At 38.5% G+C, this 24,463-nt stretch overlaps 1 protein-coding gene across 1 annotated transcript in view; it reads right to left on the minus strand.

The window, feature by feature from the left end:
• The window catches only part of LOC136874308 (protein KTI12 homolog), a 49,598-nt gene that overhangs the window by 14,229 nt on the left and 10,906 nt on the right, over window positions 1-24,463 (minus strand). The window contains exons 2-4 of the mRNA XM_067147952.2: window positions 21,019-21,070; window positions 20,881-20,933; window positions 4,205-4,500 (exon numbers count right to left, since the gene is read on the minus strand). Of these exons, the coding sequence (XP_067004053.2) occupies window positions 4,205-4,500; window positions 20,881-20,933; window positions 21,019-21,070 (401 nt within the window). The remainder of the gene's footprint in view (window positions 1-4,204; window positions 4,501-20,880; window positions 20,934-21,018; window positions 21,071-24,463) is intronic.

Raw genomic sequence — 24,463 nt, forward strand, 5'->3', positions numbered from 1 at the left:
CCAAAAACTAAAAAAAAATGACCTAAAAATTTGAATGAAACTGACATAATTTCATCACGCAAAAAATGCAAACAGACTGTGTCACTGTATGTTGAAATTATTTTAATTATTTAATTATTATGTGACAAATACGAATTATTTGCACACAAATACTGGTTCTTATTTCATTCTATTGTTTGGCACTCCAAGTTCTGTGTTCTTTTCTTCAAGGAAAATAACACTTCTTTTGTTTTTGCTAGTTGCTTTACGTCGCACCGACACAGATAGGTCTTATGGCGATGATGGGACAGGAAAGGGCTAGGAGTGGGAAGGAAGCGGCCGTGGCCTTAATTAAGGTACAGCCCCACCATTTGCCTGGTGTGAAAATGGGAAACCACAGAAAACCATCTTCAGGGCTGCCGATAGTAGGGTTCGAACCTACTATCTCCCGAATACAAATAACACTTCATTGTATGTGGAACTTTAAGGCTTAAACATCTGAAGAACAAAAAAGAGAGAATTTCGCTGTTAGGTACTCAAATTCTTTATCAGATTAGAGGTTATAAGAAAAATGTGCACCTAAAATACATGACAGGCTATACAGACTTACCTCACTCCACGTTACAGTAGATGTCTGTAACCACTCGTAGATTCTCACAGGAAAAAGAACGACGATTGTTGACCGGCACATTTTTGTACTTTGAAAAGCTCCTTTCAACGTCTACGGATGCTATTGGAACATACTTGAAGTGCACTAAATCACTGGATGTAACTTCTTCATTGCCAATAATGCTGAAATCTTCACCCGCCAAAATCCAAGAAAAGGAGCACAAAATATTAAAACCCAAGTTCTTGTCAAGAACATGTTTCAGTTTGTCTGACACTGCCACACTAGAATCGCCACAAATGTATTTTAATTCGCCTGTGGCTGTTCTGTCTAAATTTATCATTTTTTCCTAGAGCCACGCCTCTCTCCTAAAGATGTGTAGTAATTGACGACAAGGAACTGAAATATGTTTTGATGCACGCTAGTTTTTGCTCCATTTGTATATCTAAAAATAATTCTTGAGCCATGTGAATGGCTTTGGCATCTTTTATGTCAAAAAAATATATTACATGCTTCACTGTCTGAAAGGGGTCACAATAGTAAATACAGGCATCGATCCACTTACCCCATCGTGTGATGCAAGGCTGCGGTGGTAATAGAATGTCAGGTGCTTGGGATCTGAAAAGTTCCCTTTGTTATGGAGCCTTAGTAATACCTTCTTAGTTAGGGACAGAAGCTTGTCAACTTCAGAGAAATTTGATCTGACTTCTTCGGCCACTCAGTGAAAAGCATGAGCTAGGCAGGTTACATGTACCATTTTTGAGTAAAATGCTTTGATTGCATTGGCAGCTGTAACTATGTAACAAAGAGCAGAACATCATCATACCTTAAACCCTTAGGCCATAGTAGTCCCATCGATTTACTGAAGAGACAATGTATTGTAGAATGGTTCACAGACTGGAAAACTTTGGTCATGAGCAAAAATATTTTTCCAGGTCTATCTACTTCTAACATATCCACATTAGCAATGTAACAGACCTCTTCATCACTGGTTTCATCGATTGAAATGAATATTTTGTTTGTGCAGACTTCTTCTCGGATATTCCTTATTGCGTCGTCATAGCATTGGGATACATAGTTCTTTCTCAGAGTAGACTCATCTGGAATTACACGGCCCGTATACCTTTCTAAGAAATCTCTAAGTTTAATATTGTTCAATTTCCAGAGAGGAATGTTCAAAGAAAACAAAGCTTCACACAAGTCTGTACAAAATACAGAGGAAGTACCACCACCGGAGGATGACTGTGAGAGTAACAGTTGAGAAACTTTTCATTTGCTACTATTTTGGACTCCACGTATGTGGTTCTCTAGACTGATATGTTGCTGAACAGTAAATGTCCTATCTCCTGCCACTTTCACTCCACATATTTTTCAGAAAAGAATTGCACCATCGGTGGTAAGAATATCCTTGTTGAATTCCAAAATAATTTGTTTGAAATGAACAGCCCAAGACGGTTTTAAGAACTTTGGCATTTTAAATACAAGTAACTATTCTCATTTTGGTTCCGTATAGAAGTTGACGTATATCTCAAAAATTATTATTATATTTATAGGTCCACCTGTTCAATACAATACAATATAATCCACTATTTCATGTGGTTAAAATTTACATGTTTAATACCATTGACTTTTATGTATTATGTATACATTTTAACCACATGAAATAGTGGATTATATTGTATTGTATTGAACAGGTGGACCTATAAATATTATAATAATAATGAGATATATTTTAAATACACTCGAAAAACAACCGCAGCCAATAACACAAATCCACTTAACACATGTATGGTTGCACTGAGGTACTTAACCAGACTGGCATTACTGGGCCTACTGTTGTCTGTCTTCCTACCCCCCTTGATTTCAACATCGCTTCCGGATTAGCTGCAAGCGCAGGTATGTCTCCTGGAATGCGGATATTCCAAGAAATATGGGTTGAACTAAGTTGTGAAAATTCTCATGTCTTTGTATTCATCCTCGCTTTCAGTTCCGTTAATATCCAGTACCATACACAAAAATGCATCATAAACCATTAAGAATGTGAGGAAATAACTCAAAACGTGTAAATTATTTGAATAAATTCCATAAAATGACATAATAATGAAGCAAAAAGCAAGAAAATTACCTAAAAATAAAATACTTAGAAAAATGACTAATTAAATATGCATTTCTGTAATACGGGGGCCATGAACAGGATTTATATATAAGTTAACAATGTCTGTGGTGAACCACTTAAAAAATGACATGTCATCAGAATCCGGGCCCTGGTCATAACTTTGAGAACTATTGAGAAAAATTATTTATTACGGTCTTTAACCCTCAAGCACTCACATTCATTTTCTTCACTCGAGCACTTGTGTGGTGCACTGTGTGTATTTTAATGTTTCCTTCAAAATGATATTAAATGCCTAGATTCTATGTTATATCGTTGATTAATTAATTCTTGAAATGTTTTACATAATGTTAACTTTATTTTACCTCGTTGTATTACATTAGAATATAATATTAAGTCATGGAAATTCACTAAGATTCTACTTAAACATTATGTTTACCTCCTGAACCAACATTAACAAGTGTATTTTTAAGGCAATGAGTACATTCAAACCCGACTTCAGTGCAGTCTATCTTTATGTGTCAACTATCAAAAGTATAATTATTACAGCATAATGAAGCGCATAAATTTATTCTGGTTTCAGCACAGTTCAGTTTTGTCCCGTTTATTCTGCATCACTGACAGCTGCACTTTTTCTGAGTTATGCTCACTGTAAATTATTTGCTCATGTTCACTATCAGAATTGTCATTTTCATTTTCACAGTCATCCGCTATGGCAAAATCTGGACAATAATTCTGTAACCAGCACAGCTGTGAACTTTACATATTTCTTCCAGCCCTAAATAAACAGAACGATTATAGGAGACTTCCCGTAGAAGGCAACTTACGGTGCACAAAAGATTAATGGAAGACAATTCTAGTGAAAAATAAAATAATTCGTAAATAAAAATATGCTTACATGATGATGCTCGCGGCGACCTGGGTTTGCTACTTGTGGCGCTGTGATCTTAAAAACACCGTTTAATTCGCTTCTATTGGAGAAATATTTCTTTGACTTCTCGCATAGGTAGCTAGAACTGTACTGAAGGAATACCTAACAACACAGGTCAGTAGATTGCTGGCACAACAATGTAGATCCGTCTTTTCAAACGTGGTGCACTCGGGGCGCCAGCGCAAGTGCTGGAGGGTTAAACCATTCAGGGACACCAGTCCTCACTGAAGAAACGCTGTCCTTTCAGACGTTATTTGAGTGCTGGGAACACATGAAAATTTGATGGTACCTAGTACAACAAATAGTGTAACAGAAATTAAAATGGGGTTCGGAGGCAGGACAAGCAGAGGTGGAAATGTGTGTCAAAGGCTGTGCTTCAAAAATTCCTTTTCAGGTTTGCTCACTATTTTTCAAACAGCTCTTATAATTTAATAGACTCAAATCTCTTCAGCACTAAGTACCAAATGGAGTGAACACTAAACGATACAAGTAACTGATAATAAAGCAAACAATCAATATTATTAACTACTTTGTATGATTTTTTACATAAATTTGTATTCAGGAGAGTACTTACACCTTGTACAGACTGATTCGGAGGAGGTGGCTTCCTCTCATACAACAGCTGATACACATTCTCAAATGGCAAATCATCTTTGAGAAAAACAGTAACAAGGGGTGAATCCCAGCGGTTGCGACTATCAGGAGCTTCATATCGCATCACAAGTGCATCAAAGATGTTGCGATTGTACTGCTCCTTTTCATCTCTTTCACAATTCCACTGCCACGCTGTTTCCACAGGTAAAGCACAATGTATCAAACATTGGGTTGTTCCATTATTCTTTATTGCACAGTAGAGTTCATATCGATATCCTAGAAACATTAAACCATCCAGTAAACCAGTTATCAATTACAGGACTATCAAAAGTACAGTATATATAAACTCTATTTGCACATAGAGTACTAATGGGCCTGACAACTGCAAATTGCTCTTGTTTTGAAATGTTTACAAAAGCTAGAAATATAGTCTAGCTTCAGTTTGTAAAATGAGATCAGATAAAAAATATGGGGTGTGATAGAAATCCAAGCCCTAATAGAAACGTGTAATCTCATATTTTTAGGGAATACTTTTTTAGAAGAAATAACTTCATGCCAAAACTCAAAATTCTTACAGGTGCTGATCTGAAATTTGCCACAAACTTGAAGAGAAATCAAGATTATCATGGTGCTATGAACAGTGAGAAATTTCAGATGTGGGTGGAAATACAATTAATCGTAGGATTAAGAAATATAGGACCCTGTGTTATTGTGATGGATAATGCAGCATATCACTGTAAGCTTGTGAAGCATCAACCAACAACGAAATGGAGGAAGGATCAATTAGTGGTCATTATACTAGACTGAATATTTTCTTCTACTGAATGATATTTAACGATGCTACAGAAATTAATTTTTATTTTTCCTTTAATTTATAGTTATGGTTGAGGCAGAATGGGGTATCTCCACCAGAAAATGCAACAAAAGATGAGCTGCAAAGGTTCTGTCATATGAATCAAAGTCACTTAAAAATGTACAGTAGCATCTAAACATAAATTTAGGTCATGTTGTTTACTTTCATGTATGAATAATTATATTTCTGTGTTTTTCTAAAACCAGTTATATTGTTGATGAGGTGGTGCGCAATGAAGGCCATACTGTTGTACGACTTCCTCAATATCGCTCATTTTTCAATGCCATCGAATTAGTATGATCTGTAGTAAAGCAGTATTATAATAAACCAGTGGCTTCAAGACCGGGCCATGGATTGGACCAGCTAGAGCTGTGTGGAAAGAATCTCTTGATCACATAGGCTAAGTGAAAATGTTATTTATTGGATATAGGCAAGTTTGTTATACTTCAATATATCCTACAGGTGACAGCAGAGATATGGAGAAATGAAGTGAAACACACTGAAAGAAGATTGTAGAGTTCTACAATAATGAGGTGAGAGGAGCTCCTGAAGTGGAAGAATTAGTCATTCTCATGGAAGCAGTGAATCAGAGGAGGAGGAGAACAAGAAAGAACAGGAGAAGCTGAGGAGTTAGCTGTACCACTGTAAGAGCCATTCCATAAGATTAAGGGTTTTCGAATTTTGCTGGGAAATAAGACATTTCTAATTGCACTGCCCTTTCGGATATAACAAACTTACATTTGAAAAGGCTACCTTTTTGCTAAATATGGCAATGTTATGCTGGTACCACAGTCTAGGTGTACTGAGTCTAGTTCTTATTAAGTGTTATGGTACTTTTAGGAGATTTCCACCGTTACAATACTGTCCCCGTTTCTACCATCAAGGTAATTTGCCCTAGACTAGTCAGCCGCTCCCAGGGGTGCTCAGTTCGACTAAGATAAAAAATTGCCCTAAAATTACATACATCCTGGATTTTGATGGGGAACATAACTAATATGGACACGGTGAGATCAATTTATTTAATCGTGTCAGAAACATACATTATACTTACAATAATAATAATAGGACAATAACAAATCTGGTACTATAATCATTAATCACTTCTGATGATGGCAGGTAACGAGTGATTTAAGCTCTCCATAAATACAAAATTAATTAAATGTGGTGTGACCAGTAAGCGGCTAATTTACATGCTTCCTTGGAAGCGTCCATCACATTCTGGAGAGAGCAAGTATTTGGACACAAGTTACAAACAAGGAGATGGCTCATTGTCTGTTCTTCACCACATTCACACAGAGTGGAATCACAGACAAAACCCCACTTTCTCATGTTGGTCTTTGTTCTTCCAACTCCTGAACGCAACCTGTTGAACGTCTTCCATGTTGACCAGCTTTCCTCGTGGCCTGCAGGAAGTCTTTCGGAAGGCGTCATCCATCCTGCAAGGTGGCTGGATCTGGAACGCCATGAATTCACTCTGAAGTTCGATGGTGATTCAGTGAGGTTTTCAGTTGTATGGAGAAAGCTTTTCCTTGATTTGAGCCGTTGGGTTGCTGTATGGTACCCATATAAAGTATGGGTCGTCAGGTTCAGTGCTTTAGATTTCTCCAGTCTGGATGCACACTCACGGTGGATATCTGGAGGTGGGATACCTGCTAGACAATAAACTTTATCAAGTGGTGTAGATCTCAAACATCCTGTAATGAGTCTGCAGGTTTCATTTAAGGCAACATCCACTTGATTAGCATGACTAGATCTACACCAGACAGGGCAGGCGTATTCTGCTGCTGAATAACAGAGGGCTATTGCTGATGTTCTTAAAAGGAGAGGATGCGTTCCCCAGGTTGAACCCGATAATTTCTGGATAATGTTGTTCCTTGCAAATACCTTCCTTTTGGTATTCAGACAGTGTGTTCTATAGGTTAGTGCTCGGTCAAGAGTTACTCCTAGATATCTGGGAGTGAAGCAGTGTTCTAATATTTTACCTTCCCAAATCACTTGCAATTTTCTCACTGTCTGTCGATTTTTTAGGTGGAAGGCACAGAATTGTGTTTTTGATGGGTTTGGTTTTAGTTGGTTCTCTTGGTAATAACCACTTAGAATTTGTAGAGCATGGGAGAGCTTCTCTTCAACTAGTTCAAACGTTTCCTCGAGCTGCCAGAGCGACATTGGCTGCATAAATAAAGCTCTTTGTCCCTTGTGGGCGAGGCTGATCATTGGCATAGATGTTGAAAAGTATAGGTGCCAGCACACTCCCTTGTGGAAGGCCATTCTTAAGTTCCTCCATCCATCTACTACTCTGGCCTTGGAATTCAACAAAAAACCTTCTGTTCTGTAGAAAGCACTCAATCATTTGGGTTAGTTTATAGTCGTTAGTTATACTGTGCATTTTACTAAGCAATGTATGGTGATTAACTGTATCGTAGGCTGATGTCAAGTCAACAAAAACTGCTCCAGTTACTTTGTTTTCATAGCCATCTTCTATATATTGTGTGAGGTGCAGTATTTGGGAAGTACAACTTTTCCCTGGGCAAAAGCCGGCTTGTTCTGGTATGAGTAATGGGTCTATCACTTCAGATAGTCTGTCCAGAATCATTCTTTCTAAGATTTTGTATAAATGGCACAATAAAGAGATTGGTCGGTAGTTCTTCGGATTACCTGCGTTCTTGCCAGGTTTGAGTATTGCTATAACTCTTGCTTTTCTCCACAGTTTAGGAATTTTGCAATATTTGATGCAGTTGTTGAATAAGTCCAAGAGCCATTGCTTACTGACAGGACCAAATCTTTTGAGTTGCTCAATACAAATGCCATCATGCCGCCTTACCATTTTTGCATTTATTCAGCGCTCTATGTAGATCTTCCATAACAAACCGGTTAGAGAGAATGCTGTTTTCCTGATTAGTCAGCTTTTCTTCTTTTTGTTTTGATCCTCTCCCAGCTTTATTTGATTTGCCGCTGACTAGATCAATTAAAAGTTATAAATAATGCAAGGCGAAACATGATGTCAGTTTTGGAGAAAAAAATGTTTATTAAAAATAAACGAGAGAAAAATGGCCCGCCTCTGTCGTGTAGTGATTAGTGTGATTAACTGCCACCCCTGGAGGCCCGGGTTCGATTTCCGGCTCTGCCACGAAATTTAAAAAGTGGTACGAGGGCTGGAACGGGGTCAACTCAACCTCGGGAGGTCAACTGAGTAGAGGTGGGTTCGATTTCCACCTCAACCATCCTCGAAGTGGCTTTCCGTAGTTTCCCACTTCTCCTCCAGGCAAATGCCGGGATGGTACCTAACTTCAGGCCACGGCCGCTTCCTTCCCTCTTCCTTGTCTATCCCTTCCAATCTTCTCATCCCCCCGTAAGGCCTATGTTCAGCAAAGCAGGTGAGGCCGCCTGGGCAAGGTACTGGTCATCCTCCTCCAACCCAGAGTCTGAAGCTCCAGGACACTGCCCTTGAGGTGGTAGAGGTGGGATCCCTCGCCGAGTCCGAGGGAAAAACCGACTTGGGAGGGTAAACATATATATTTTTTTTTTAAAAACAGCAAGAAGTATCAAATGATCCAAATTTTTACATGACGCAGAATTAATCAAAATAGAAATCATACAAATATACAATTGTATGCCGACACACATACTTAACACATCAAATCAAATCTTGAAGTTTCATTAATTTTAACACATTGGCTTGCATGCTCGCACCATGCACCTGGCTTTATATTTGTTAACACTTGCAACTGTTGAGTACGTTCCCTTTCGTGCACACTTGACATTGCAGTGGGTGTTCCTAACCTTAAGGTAAGACGTAATTTAATGCGCAAAAAGGGGAGACAAAAAAACTAATCTAACTGTACAAAATATAACACGCTGCGTGGTAAAACATCTTACATACAAATATATACACCTCAATCGTGAGCAACCTCATGAGCACAACAGAACATTGTGGGTCGGAACCACACACAATAAAATCACATAAAAAGGCAAATATACACATTCAAAGAAACAAAAGCATGTAATATTTTCCAGAGCTCACCAAGAAAAGCATGCGGCATTTACGCAATCCTCACTCACTCAAAGACACGATGGAAAATATAAGGAGATAAATTTACACTTTAACTCTTTCAGTGCGCTATTTTTAAACAGAACACTTACAGATTTTTTTCTTCATATTTTCCAAATGAACTGAAACTTAATTTTTTTAAAGGTTAGTGACATTCAACACCATTGCACCATTTTAAACTCAACTTTGGCAAACTAGCAGTGACATTCGACCTTGAAACACACATTACTATGATACATCTCGTAACATGGAACTGGACACATTGCAGGCTGTCCTAGGCAATTCTTACAAACAAATATTGTCTGTTTTCTCTTGCACAGTCCCTTTCCTTTCTTTGAACATTTTGCTGGTAATATGGAACAAACAACACAATTAGGTTTGTGACTCTTGTCCTGCTGCTCCCGAAGAAAGTGCCTCTCCAGCAGGCGCGCTTGTGGTATGTAATCGGAAGGGTTTCCTAGTTTCGCCAGCGGACTGCGCTGAAACTTCCGTAGCAGTCCCATTATGACAGAATTTCTGAAGCCAGGAGCACTAATGGCCCTTTCTTGAAGCTTATAGTACAATATTCTTCCATTTATTAGTGCAGTTTCAATGAGAAAATACCACAAGATCTGATACCACTAGAGTTTCTTGTGTACAAATGCATAGTTATTTTGAGTTGATGAAATTTATCAACCCCATTCATTTCTTGGTTGTAATTTACAACTAACAATCCCATCCCAATATCAATAGCCACCACTGCCTGAATATCTTCTATTGTGCATTCAGTCCGTCAATTATACCTCGAACACGGAGGTAAATCAAATGTTTTATCTAATCACTGCTGAGCATATCTATTTGTTTCCATTACTGTATGCTCAAACACTGAACATGGCATAAATTGAAGAAATACCTTGTATGCTGGTGGGATCCTCAACAGCTCTGCCATCAGCTGTCATAGATGGCCTAGGCATCACTGAAGAGGCGTACTAGGGAAATGAGGAGTGAGGTAGTTTTCCGTTGCTTTCCTCACCGAGCCAGAGTTGCTATTACATATCAGTCTGCCAAGCCCACTGAAATGCATACAACGACCGACCCTATGAGCAACATTTTCACACCATTCATACTAGGGACTGGCTGCATAAGGATTGGCATTACCAGCATTGCTCATACCTCAGTCGCTTTAATATTGTCAAATCCAAGGATAAGACAGAGACAGATCTATGAAAGTAACAAAATTGCTCTAGCCTATACCAGAAGACATAGTGCACTGTAAACACTAGGTCCTGCCAGCAAAGGCATAATGGGACATCAAAATTCGAAACTTCGCTTTTCACTGTCATAATTTGCATACAAATTTTTTTCTTTTTTTATTCCACCTATTCAATACAATTGATTTTGTGCTGTTAGAAATTCATTTTGCTACAAAATTACATTAAAAGGGACATGTTTCGCTCAGTTTCCAAGCATCCTCAGCTTTTGTAACATGTCTTAAGGTTTAAGACCTGTCATTTTTAATTTGCTTATAACTAATTTGTACTTAAACTTAGTGGTAAAATACGTGAACATAGGCATTTGTAAACACAATGGACCGTTTAACAATTTAAAAAGACAGTGATAATATTGGGATAGACATTGATTCTATTAACACTGACGTCCAAAACACAGTAATATCCTCACAGTAATGAGATTTGGCTAAAATTCCCAAGTTCTTTGTTTTTTAAACAATTGTTAGTTGACTTATTATGTTAAATACTTTAAAATTTGAGTCATAAATCCTATTGAATCTCAATAGTATCTAAAGCTTGAAGTCTTAATACGCGTGCAAGGACAGCGATCTCACGAGGTGAGTCACATAAATGTTTATGTTATAAGACGTAAAAAATTTCACTTTACCAGTTAAATGCGATGGTTTACTAGTTTCATATTATTTCAGGTCCGCATTGAACTGGGAATGAGATAACTGTTAACTTCCTTAAGCACTGGCTTCTCAATCCGCCTCTTAACGATCGCTACATTACAACAATTTGAAGATTTTATGGAATAGTTTCAATATGGTTTTACAAACATTTTTTAAAAGTGTCAAACAGAGACAATGTTTTGAAGATTGTACCTTCAATGTTTGTTTTTTAACCTTATTCCGATTCTTTTTGATCACTAAATTACAACAGCCTGAAGACTTTATTGAATAGTTTTAATACGGTTCTACAAAAACACTTTTTAAATGTGTCAAACAGAGCTTATGTTTTTATGTAGATTGTGTTTTCAGTTTATTTTGTTTAACTTATGATTATTTAAACCAAATTACATCTGATTTTATCAATTCAAAGTTTAATACTTGCAAGTCTTGGACAATATGGACTTGGAAATAGTATTATTATAACATGGTTTTAAATCTTCATTATGATTTTTATCATTTGTGTGACGTAGATAAACTTACATATGTTTGCCAATATTTCCAATGCATATCAGCTGATGATGACGCGATATAAAGCGTCGAAACTAGTTCTGATAATTTAAGTATACATATTGTAATTTCATCTTAACAACATTTTAATGTATTGAATAAGGTGGATACGAATTTTTAATAAATTGTAATCTTGGTTCAATATGGACGAATAATGAAATTTATTTACTTAACTGTTAAAGGGGTTGCAAATATTCCACTTCATGTATTGGTTTGAGGCATGCTTCTGTAATTTATTAACAGTAAACAGTAAATGCAACATGTTGGTAGTTTCCTCGAACTGGTCTTGAATTGACGAGCAGACTTTACATTGGAAGCAGTTCGTTTTTATGAGTGCTTTGTCGAAAGGGACATCAATCTGAAATCTTGAAATGTTGATATATTATCCTTATTCCCGATCTTTTCAGTGATGGTGCGCCTGTAACAAAGGAAATTACGTGATAATGTTGTGTGTTATTGTGCTTTCACAGTGATCGTATTGTTGTGCGTCACTTACCCCTTTGACTTCTGCTACCATACCTTGCGGTGCTTGTTACAACACGGTGACTGCTTGCTTTCGTGTTTCTACTTCGTGTGTTATACGTATGAAGAAGTTGTTGTGAAGGGCGAGCAGGGGACTTAGGGGAAGAAACAGTAGGCAGGGAGTTAGATGTTGGCATATCGTGTGGAGAGGAGTCTTCATGCGTTGTAAAAGTGGGAGTAGGCGAAGAAACGGTAGGCGAGGCATTGGACCTTGGCATATTGTGTGGAGGGGAGTCTTCATGCGTTGTCAAAGTAGTGACTGTGACTATTTTTGTGGTGGGAGTTTTCAGATTAAATGTTTTAAAGTATTTATTATTATCTAATTTGAAAGTTTGTAGTAATATTGGCGATTGCTCAATTAACGGACTCTTTATTTCGATCGCATCATTCAGATTTTTTTCTTTATTAAAATGTTGGCCCAAATGAATATAAATATTCTCAAACTCAGTCATTAACTTCCCTTTTTCAATCCTTTTGATTATTTAGAGGTCTCTGTCTATTGTGGTATATTGATGGCCGGTTTCCTTCATGTGGTTACTCATTGTGGAATATTTATTATGCTTTAAAGCATTAAAGTGTTCCATATATCTGGTAAGAAAGCTGCAGCCAGTTTGGCCAACGTACGAAAAATTACACTGTGTGCATGATAGTCTATATATCCCAGAACCTTGATATTTGTTTTTATTGGAGTTTACTACGTTGTGATTAAAGAATAAGTGTTTAATGGTGTTGCGTGTCTTGAAAGCTATTTGTATGTTCAGTTTTTTCAATAGGTTTGCTATTTGATGGATCGCTGGACTGGTGTAAGTAAAAGTTGCGTATTTTTAATTTTATAGACTTTTCCGGGGTAAGATTTGTGACTAATTTGAGTTTTACTTTGTTGATGATTCGATTTACCATTTATATTTTGTATCCATTAACTAGTGCTAGTTCATTTATGAAATTTAGTTCCTTCGTTAAATTCACGGGTGATATGGGTATTTTGAAAGCTCTGTAGACCATGCTAAAAAAGGTTGCCTGTTTGTGGGATTTCGGGTGAAGTGAATCATTTCTTATTGTTACTAAAGTATGTGTCGGCTTTCTGAATATTTGGAAATAGAATTTGTGCGTGTTACGTTAATGTCCAGGAAGTTTAATGAACTGTCTTTTTCATCTTCTTTAGTAAATTTTATGTAACGGTCAATATTATTTTAAAAATCTAAGATTTTTTCGCTGTTATTTTTCCGGTTACCTATTATTACGAACGTGTCGTCTACGAATCTTAGCCAAAAGCAGAGCCCTTCTATATTAGGTAGAATTTTTCTATGTTCCATGTTGTCCATGTAAATATCAGCCAATATTCCCGAGCTGGGGTCACCCATAGCCAAACTCAACTGGTGGTAAATTTTGTTATTAAATGTGAAATAGTTGTTATTTAACACAAATTTAAGTAAATTAATAAATTCATCTATTTCGAGCTTACTTAAGTTGCTATATTTGGAGAGGTTTGATTTGATAATTTCCACAGTTTCGTTAATAGGGATCTTTGAATACATATTAGTAATGTCAAACAAGCTCATCCTATGGTGGGATTGTAAGTTGAACTTCTTTTTTTCTTGCCTCCCTTAAATGCCTGCTCAGGATTCTGTTCTCCTTAAATGGCTTCACTGCCCATCTCCCTTCTTATCCACACTTTCTCACCTTTTAAATTACTTGTATTCCTTATCACAATGTCCGCCATCAATGTAGACAATAATTTCACTCTAATTGGCCTTCTTCCCTTAACTTTCCTGATCTGATGCACATCATCTATATCAACTTCACTAAAGTTAATCTTCATTCTATTCTGCACCAGTTCTACCACTTTGTACACTAGTTCCACTTTATTCTCTTTTCTTGCACACCATATATATGAAAATATTCTTCCTCAAAATTTCTTGATCACCCCTCACTACTACATTTTAAGCCCCTTGATGCAAAGAACAAAACTCGGTAAGCCGTACGGGCCCGAAAACCATGTTTTAAAGCCCTAAAACCAACTGTTATGGAGATATTGGCACCACACTACCCCTGTTCTAGGAATCGGATAAAGAAATGAACTGCCGTAACCATAGCAATGTCAGCTCCAGGATTCTTACAGCAGCAAGATTATCTACAATACATCACAAAAACCTCAGCGAGATTATGTACAATATATCACAAGAACCTAACATGTTATAGACATGAAAATTGGTATTTGGAATCTCCTTTAAAAATAAAAACACAAACTTTTGTTTTCAGAAAATCCACTTAAGGGGTGAGGGGGTGAAAAGAAGTGAGGAAGGAGTTGAATTCTTTATATGAGGTTACATATATCTAAGAAACTGAAGATTTACAGACGTTAAAACTGGTACTTGGAATCTCCTTTAAAAATAAATGAACACACTTTCTTTTAGAAAATTCACTTAAGGGCGAGAAATAATATTAAAAAACGGGTGAATTTTAAAAATGAGTATGGTATCTTCTTCTTCTGCCGCATTTCTCACACCTGTAGGGTCGCGGGTACGAACTGTGTCACGCATGTGGATTTGACCCTGTTTTACGACTGGATACCCTTCCTGACACCAACCCTGTGTGTAGGGATGTAATTAGGGCCTACTATCGCGTATTCTTGTTGTGGTTGGTAATTTGTGTGTTGAGTGAATATGAAGAGGAGAGTGTTGGGACAAACATAAACAACCTGTCCCCGAGCCAGATGAATTTATCACAAACGATTAATTAAAATCCCCGACCCAGCCTGGAATCGAATGTGGAACCTTGTGAACCAAAGGCCTCAACGCTGACCGCTCAGTCAAGGAGTGAGGCAGTTTTTGAAATGAGTATATCTACAGTATATCTCATAAACTTGTTACAGTCCGACTCGTTGACTGAATGGTCAGCGTACTGGCCTTCGGTTCAGAGGATCTCAGGTTCGATTCCCGGCTGGGTGTTTGTGCTGTCCCCAACATCCCTGCAACTCACACACCACACACAACACCACCCTCCACCACAATAACACGCAGTTACCTACTCATGGCAGATGCCGCCCACCCTCATCGGAGGGTCTGCCTTACAAGGGTTACACCTGGCTAGAAATAGCCACACGAAATTAATAACATGTTACAGATGTGAAAATTGGTATTTGTAGTCTCCTTTAAAAATAAAGAAACAGTACTTATATTTCAGAAAATCAAACTGGAGATCGAAGATAAGTGAAGGAGTTGAATTCTCTTTATGGGGATACTTATATCTCAAAAACTAAGATGTTACATACGTGAAAATCGGTATTTGGAATATCCTTTACAAATAAAGAAACCCTTCTTTATTTGACTTAAAAGGACTGTTTCTCGCATGTAGAGTTCCATGTTGCATGTTCCAGATTTAGCTCTGCCAGTAGCTTAGTCATCTTAGCCCGAAAAGGCAATGCCACAAACGTGGTTTACAAAGAGGTTCGGAGGTAAATGAAATGCAATTTTTCGGTGAGTTTTTATACTTTAGCGATTTTCAGATAATGTCTTAGCGCAATACTGAGGAAAAATATTAATTTTTATCAACTAACAAAATCATCGCGAGCGAAGCCAAGGGTAACAGCTAGTATTTACAATATCTGTGGATGCAGATGAAGGAAGTGTGGATGAGAATAATATTTTGTATATCCATGCAGGGCTCTAGGTAGTATTCTCTTTATGGGGATACTTATATCTCAAAAACTAAGATGTTACATATGTGAAAATTGGTACTTGGAATTTCCTTTAGAAATAAAGAAACCCTTCTTTTTTCGACTTCAAAGAGGACTGTTGCTCATATGTAGAGTTCCATGTCGCATGTTCCAGATTTAGCTCTGCCAGTAGCTTGGTCATCTTAGCCTCAAAAGGCAATGCCACAAACGTGGTTTACAAAGAGGTTCTGAGGTAAATGAAATGCAATTTTTCGGCAAGTTTTTATACTTTAGGGATTTTCAGATAATGGCTTACCGAGGAACAATATTAATTTTTATCAACTAACAAAATCATCGCGAGCAAAGCCATGCGTACTGAGGGATTGCTGTGTTAGCGATTAATTTGTCGCGGACTTCGGCGATCTGATGGCCCTCAGGGGGCATGTCCGTGTGCGCTCTGCTTTGACTCTGCAGGCAGTAACTGTGAACAGTGTTAGCAGCATTCATTCATTCATTCATTCATTCATGGGTATAACCACACCCCTACAAGTATGTGTTCCTGTTGAACAACTGCAGCCATTTGAACGGGGTTGCATTGTGGGTCTGCGGGAAGCTGGATGAACTTATTGTCGGATTGCTGCATGTTGGACACAATGTATGGGTAGTGTATCGTTGCTTTCAGCAGTGGTCTGCGGAACATTCCCACACCCGTAGAGCAGGCTCCGGACGTCTGTGTAGTACAGATGCATGTCAAGACTGCATTGAGCAAGCAGTGGTAGCCGACTGAACATCATCCAGGAATGAAATCCGGTCACATGTTGCACCTGCTGTGCCACCAAGGACCATTGGGTACTATCTGCTTGCAGCAGGAATACGATCATGTGTGCCTCTGACTAGGCTACCACTAACACTACGACACCGCCAAACTGGCTACTTTGGTGTCATGAAAGAATCGACTGAATAAGGGAATGGCGCCCTATTGTTTTCAGTGAAGAGAATAGGTTCTGTCTGTATGCAAGTGATGGACGTACACAAGTATGGCATAGACCTGGTGAGCGGCCTATTCCAGAGTGCATTCGCCCATGACACACAGGTCCCATCCCAGGCTTCATGGTGTGGGAGGCCATCAGTTACAACTCGCGGTCACAGTTGGCAATTCTGCAGGATAACATAACCAGTGCCCACTACACTGCATAGGTTGTTGTCCCCGTGCTACTGCCATTTCTTCGACAGGAAGATGATGTGCTTTTTCAGCATGACAATGGACGTCCACATACAGCTGCTGCAACGCAACATGCTCTACGTGGTGTACAACAAATACCCTGGCCAGCAAAATAACCGGATCCCTCACAAAATGAACATGTATAGGACTTGATGAAACAGGAATTTACGCATTTTCCAGAGTCTACCAAAACCACTGCCGAACTGCATCAAAAGGTGCAAGGTGCTTGGGACAATCTATCGCAGGGTGCCATTAGTCACCTTTATGATTGTTTGCATGCACAAATACACACCTGCATTGCCGCCAGAGGGGGGTACACTGTGTATTGTTGTAATTGTTTGGGCACCCATTACTGTGATCTGTGTTTCATTTCGTCAGAATGTGTACTCGTATACTCTTGCAATGATGAAACTACCTGTCACAATGCCTGTGAATAATGACCTTGTCCTTGAGGAAGTTGCATGTTTTATTTCCGGCTATATATATGAATAAAGAACTGGAATCAAAGATAAGGCTATTCGAAGATGATGTTACACTGTTCAGAGCAGTAAATGAGTAGCAGGATTGCGACAAGACTGCAAAAGGACATCGACAAAGTTCTGAGATGGACAGCGGACAATGGTACGATGGTAAACGGGATGAAAGGTCAGGTTGTATGTTTCACCCGGAGGAAAAAACCTCTCAGTTTTAATTACTTTGTTGATGGGGCAATAGTACCTCATGGGGAACACTGTAAGTACCTAGGTGTTACTATAATGAATGATCATCATTGGGGGTAATCATATTAATGAGGTTGTTAAGAAAGGTTACAGATCTCTTCACAAGGTTATGAGGGTGTTTAGGGGTAAATGAGAGGGTGTACAAGTCTCTGGTAAGACCCCAATTAGAGTGTGGTTCCAGTGTATGGGACCCACACCAGGACTACTTGATATGAGAACTGGAAGAGATCCAAAGGAAAGCAGCATAATTTATTGTGGGCGATACCAAGTGAGTTGGCTATGTGGTTAGGGGCACGCAGCTGTGAACTTGCATTCAGGAAATATGGTTTCGAACCCCACTGTCGGCAGCCCTGAAGTTGGTTTTCCACGGTTTCCCATTTTCACACCAGGCAAATGCTGGGGCTGTACCTTAATTAAGGCCATGGCCACTTCCTTCCCACTCTTAGCCATTTCCTATCCCTTCGTTGCCATAAGACCTATCTGTGTCGGTGCAACATAAAGCCCATTGTAAAAAAAAAAATATGTTCGGGGTGATTTCTGACAGAGAAGTAGTGTTACAAAAATGTTGCAAAAATCTGGGCTGGGAAGACTAGAAAGTAAGGAGATAAGATGCTTGATTAAGTGGTATGTTCTGAGCTGAGCTGAGCTGTCAGTGGAGAGACAGCACGGAATGCTATTAGTAGACGAATAAGATTGAGCGGAGATTTTAAAAGTAGGAAGGAATATAATATGAAGACAAAGTTGTAATTCAAGAGGACAAATTGGGGCAAACATTCATTTATAGGGCAAGGAGTAAGGGATTGGAATAATTTATCAAGGAAAATATGTTTGATACCTTTCCAAGTTCTTTGAAAACATTTAAGAAAAGGCTAGGTAAACTGATATGGAATCTGCCACCTGCCATCATTGATGACTGATTGACTGAAATAAAGCGTGAGTCTCCATCGAGTTGCCAATTATTCCCTATGCTGTGTCTGGGTGATAGGATGATGCAATATCAGCCTGTGATAGTACAGTCTCACATAGTCTGCGAAAAGTTTCCATACAGCGTGACTGCTTCTTGTACAGCAAACAATTTCCTATAGTGCGAGTGCCAACATATTATGGAATTAAGAAAATTGTGAATAAATTTAAAACACTGTGTTCAGTGCTAAACAAACAAAAACTTATGCAACCAACTGCCTTCTCTGACAAAAATTTCAGGATATTTGTGAAAGACATAAATATTCCCAAAAATTATTAAAGGAACTGGATCAGCAAAATGAGGTTTCATATTCTTCTGTAAGGCAGGGAGGAGAAAACTGAAATTTAAGCTCAAGAGATCCAGCCACAAGAAAACATTACTGAATGGTTTCTTCAGTCTGTCAATAGTGGTGAATTAAATCCCAAATAAGTGCCATTTTCTGATGAGGCATGGTTTTATCTGCATGGATGTGTAAATTCGCAAAATAACCAGTATTGGACTAGCGAGAATTCAATTCATGACCTTCAAATAAGAGTATGGTGCGCTACTAGTGCTACTGCAGGGCCAATTATATGTAGACACTCTCCCAATTTAAAAACCTTGCCACTTCTACCTATGGGGTAGTTGGAAAGAAAGAAGAACCAAAAAAATATAATTCACACCAGAAGTTTGAAGGTTCATGAAATTGTATTGCAAGGAGTGAACCAGAATATCATCATTCATAACAAGCTACAAAGCTTGTCTAAAGGCTGCGGGAGAACATTTTCAACACATAATGTAATTTTGTTGAGTATTCAGACCGAAGACAATGGTTTGATCCCCATTAAATCCTCCATCAGCTGTCATATATGGCCCAGGCATTACTGAAGAGGCATATTCGGAAAATAAGGAGCGAGATAGTTTCTCGTTGCTTTCCTCACTGAGCCAGAAGTTGATATTACATATCATTCTGCCAAGCCCACAGAAGTGTATGCACCAACCAACCGTATAAGCAAAATTTTGACACCATTTATATCAGGGACTGGCTGCATATTAAGTGGCATTAATAGCATTGCTCATACTTCAGTCACTTTCATATTGTCAAAGCTAAGGATGAGAAAGATAGTTCAATGAAAGTAGAAAATCGGATCTAGCCCTGACATGAAGATATAGTGCCCAGTAAACAGTAGGTCTTTCCAGCAATGGCATACTTACTATAATGAGGAATGTTTTATTGTTTTTTAATCGGATTATCCATTGACAAAAGTTGATGGGTTTTCTATGGCTGTATAGGAACAGTATGATGGTGATCATGTTCTCAATGACCAACACGCGGCATTCAGGAAGGATGGCAACAACCGCAGGACTCACTTTGAATAATAAAATACACCGGTAATAAAAACAATACAGTGCTTAGAGTGAGATTCTTACACCTATTTGCTGGGTTTGGTGGTGGTGGTGGTGGTAGTGATTACTGGTTTAAAAGGAAGTACAACTAGGCAGCCATCCACTATTAACACAAATCGGAGGGAAGAAATGGAAGGAGGTCCAGCACTTTGAAAAATGAAGACATCGTACAAAGAAAGACAAGGGCCACATAGTGCATGAAAATGACCCTTCATAGGCCTCGCAAACCTAATACCGTCAGGGTCAGAAAAGAACAAGAGTTGACCAAGGGAGGTCGAAGGGGATAGGTGGAAGTCAGGAGCCTGGACTCAGCTAAGGGCCCCGTTGTTGCCAATCCAAGCTCCCAAGATGAGAGACTCTGGAGCCCCTTTTAGTGGCCTCTTACGACAGGCAGGGAATACTGTGGGTGTTATTCTACTGCCCCCACCCACACAGGGATTTGCTGGGTTTTGGGCAATCAGGAAGTGATTCCATACAAGTATGAGTAAACAGAGAGACTAGGTATGTATTCTGCAGTTGCGTGTATTAAAAAAACCAAGTTCCAAACCTGAAGAGTGTAGCGTGAAATTCCACAACTGAATACCTGCCGGCAAAAATGTTGTAACCCTCACTTTTCTAGAATGCTGTGTTTCCGTGCATAAACGATGTATGCGGTCAGAGTGAAGCATGTGGGAAGGTATGTTGGCAAACTTGAACGTTAAGCGCCTTTTTCTTTTGTTTAAAATTCGCCACATGTAGTGCGGGTGCAGAAACATTGTATCAAGGGACAAAGTTGCATTTTGAGGGTTACAATGTTTTTGCCGGCAGGTATTCAACTGAAAAGAAGCTGAAATCTCCTTACCTTTTATGTAATTTCCAGCATCAATTATCAAGACATCATCTGTGTTCATCAACCTGAAAAGTTATCACATTACAGAGCATCCATGAAATTAAAAAATGAAGCATATTTTATACATTGTAGGTGAGAAAAATAAATTACCTGACTGCATCTGACATCATCTGTGCACGAATTGTCTTCTCCTTGGCAGAATCTGCAAGATAAATGTAAGATTGTGTCAAAATACATAACATTTTTAAATCTTTACATTCTAGAATAGATTTACTACAAGTATACCTATTAGGCCTACTCCTGTCTGTATTAATATTTCGTGGGATACTGTTTCTGGGATGGGCTAGAACAAGTTTGTTATTTTCATTCATCTGTCTTAGTCTCATCCATTGCTCTGACAATATAAAAAGTGCCTAAGGTATGAGTAATACCATAATAAAATTCCTTTTGTAGTCAGTTCTAGTAATGAATGGTATGAAAATATAGTGTGCGAGTATAAATTTCAGTGGGTTTGGCAGAATGATCTATAACAGCACCCTCAACTAACTCCCTCCTCATTTCTCTAATATGTCTCCTCATTAATAATGTGGGCTTTCCACGACAGTTGACAGTTAATATGTTGGGGATCCGATCACTCTCCAGCCTGCGGACTCAATTTAAAAAAAGATCTCACGTTGAAGTAAACAAAGAAGCTGTTAAAACGTATTTCACGAACAAACTAAAAGCCAACACTGGAAAATATTCCTCCCAAAAATATCATCAACTATGAGACCAACAGGTCAGATGACACAGCCAGGAAACAGATTAAATGTAAAACGAGGGAGCAAGCAATGATGAAAAAGGGGTGGATTAATCACAATCTAGCGTTTCTATAATGATGGCAGGAAGTGGAGATGGGATACTGCTCCCTCTGTACATTCTTTATAAATCTGAGCATTTGTGGACAAGTGGCAAGAGGCTGTCAGCAAGGAACCCATTTCGATAAGTATAAGAGAAGATGTTTCAATTGACCAATATTTGAAGACAGATTCTTTACAATGGCTTTACCCTATTTTAAAGAAGCAAAATGGACCAAGAGTGATGATTGGAGACAACCTGTCAAGTTTCGTGTCTTTGACGGTCATCTAGCAGTGTCCGTATTAACCACAGGTGATGTGGATCAATGATGTTTAAATGGGGTATGAGATCTTCCCCAGCCTGTGACTGTGGTGCAGTTAAACAGACTATCGACCATATTGTCACCGAACGCATTGGAAGGGCATTCGCTGGATCCAGCCAGGACTTTGTGGTGGCTTCTGCTGAGGCCATACAATGGCTAGAGAATTGAGATCTAACTCTTTGAACCCTTTTGATTGCATGATTGTTTTCAATGTTATAATATGTATATCTTATAATTACGTATATAATAGTTTGTGCTTACTGTTCATGTATATTTAATCTTTGTATTGCTTTGTGTACGTCACCATACGCTAATAATAATAATAATCTAGCAGTGTGAGTAGAACAATATCTTATTCACTCTCTGTCCACCGATATACTACCTGCCTATTCTGGATCGGTCGAAACTCGCTAAAAACTGCCAGGAGCTGAATCCGGGCCTCTTAGACTAGCGAACAAAGTGTAAAGGCATGTCCCTAAAGCAGAGAGACAATAACGTAGAGCTGAGGTCAATTTAAATGAATTAGGTTTATTAACATAAACTTGGAGAGAAAAGGTTTGAATATAGGCATAAAACAAAAACCAAAAAAATGGGGAATACAGGGAGTCAAATACTCATATACAAGGTTTGTAAAGATACTCCAATCACAATCAAATTGCTTGACTTATCAATCTGAATCTTATAGAATCTTACACTGTTGCAACAGAGGTATCATGAACTGTGATACAATTTTTTTTACTAGTCACTTTACGTCGCACCGACAAAGATAGGTCTTATGGTGACGATGGGATAGGAAAGAGCTAGGAGTGAGAAGGAAGTGGCCGTGGCTTTAATTAAGGTACAGCTCCATCATTTGCCTGGTGTGAAAATGGGAAACCATAGAAAACCATCTTCAGGGCTGCCAACAATGGGGTTCGAACCCACTATCTCCCGGATGCAAGCTCACAGCTGTGCGCCCCTAACCGCATGGCCAACAGTGATAAAAACGCGATCCAAATTATTTCTTTCTTAAGGACCATATACAATCATGAGGTGAAAGTAACAGCTCTCTATAGAGACTGCATCCTCAGAAATCAAAGATGCCAGTGAACCAAGACTAGCAAAAAATAAACAAATATGGAACACAAGGAGGTATGAAAGGAGTTGCCATAGTTACGGAAGCAAACAAACATGAGTCAATAAAGTAAGAAAAATGGAGAGAAAAATCCTGAAATAAACATATTAATCAGCTGAGGAAACCAGAAAAAAAAAAAAACGAAATAAAATAGGAATAATGACAAAGCAAATATCCGTAAGACACTGAAAAGTAACACAGGTCCGATAACCATTCCTCATCCACACACATTCAGAGACCAAAGATGTGAAGCAGAGTGAATAAAAAAAATATAATTATCAAGACACGTTACGACAAGAATCGTAACAGCATGACATGAATCAGTCAGCGGCTCATGAGCTTCATCTGAGAGCACAGATCAGATACCTGGGTCAGCGCAAAGAGGCTTGGCTCACCTAGTCAAAACACATAACGTAAATAACTTACATGCCGCATGACACGTATTCATATCACACACCAAGGCGAATATGAATCGTACAGTATCAGCATTAAACCATAATGCAGAACATAAGCCCAAGCCAAACGAAGACATAGAGAAATGTAAGGTTTCCAATCAAAAACCACAAACAAACTCATCACACACACGTATAGTCGGATCGGTGCTATCTTTCACTCTATGCAGGAATGATTACGTAACAAGCAGACATGAAGAGAAAGGATGGACAGTGAAATAAAATCTGCAGCAAAATAATAAAAGAATAATACACTAAACAGCGATATCTCAGTAAACAAACTAGCATAACTATGGCAAGCCAAGAAAGGATAAGTAAGATAAATACCTTGAGACTGAAGAAATCCAATTCACTTACTCTAAGCAGTCATATTCATTGACTCTAAGTAGTCATATTCATTGACTCTAAACTAAGAGAGCCATACAAGATGAAGTTTGAGTCTTTTTGTAGAACCATTTGTACGAGATGAAAGTCATCTAGTAAAGCAACATCTCCATTATAGTCTGAAAACCAGCGATAACTTGAATCAAAGATATGCTAGACCTCAGGCCCCTTTAATCAACAAGCATCATTATATCTCACAATACTGAATGTTAAAAAAACTCCAAAATCAATCCACTGACTAGAATTCAAAAAGACAAGATGAAGGATGATTATGAACTTAAAACAATCAGTGGATTCGACCTGCGATGCACCATCTTCCCAGACACCAAATTAAAAGAATGGTATATACTGACCAAGGGGCTGCTTCCAAAGCACAATCCTGAATCGATGATGCCTGACGTCTAAAGGGGTCCAAAATCCAGGTCAACAGCCCCCTGTAATGGTACTTATCGTTAGTAAAGTAGAACCATGGTATTTCTCATGTAG

The sequence above is a fragment of the Anabrus simplex genome, chromosome 5 (assembly GCF_040414725.1).
Source record: "Anabrus simplex isolate iqAnaSimp1 chromosome 5, ASM4041472v1, whole genome shotgun sequence".
In the NCBI taxonomy this organism is placed as follows: Eukaryota; Metazoa; Arthropoda; class Insecta; order Orthoptera; family Tettigoniidae; genus Anabrus; species Anabrus simplex.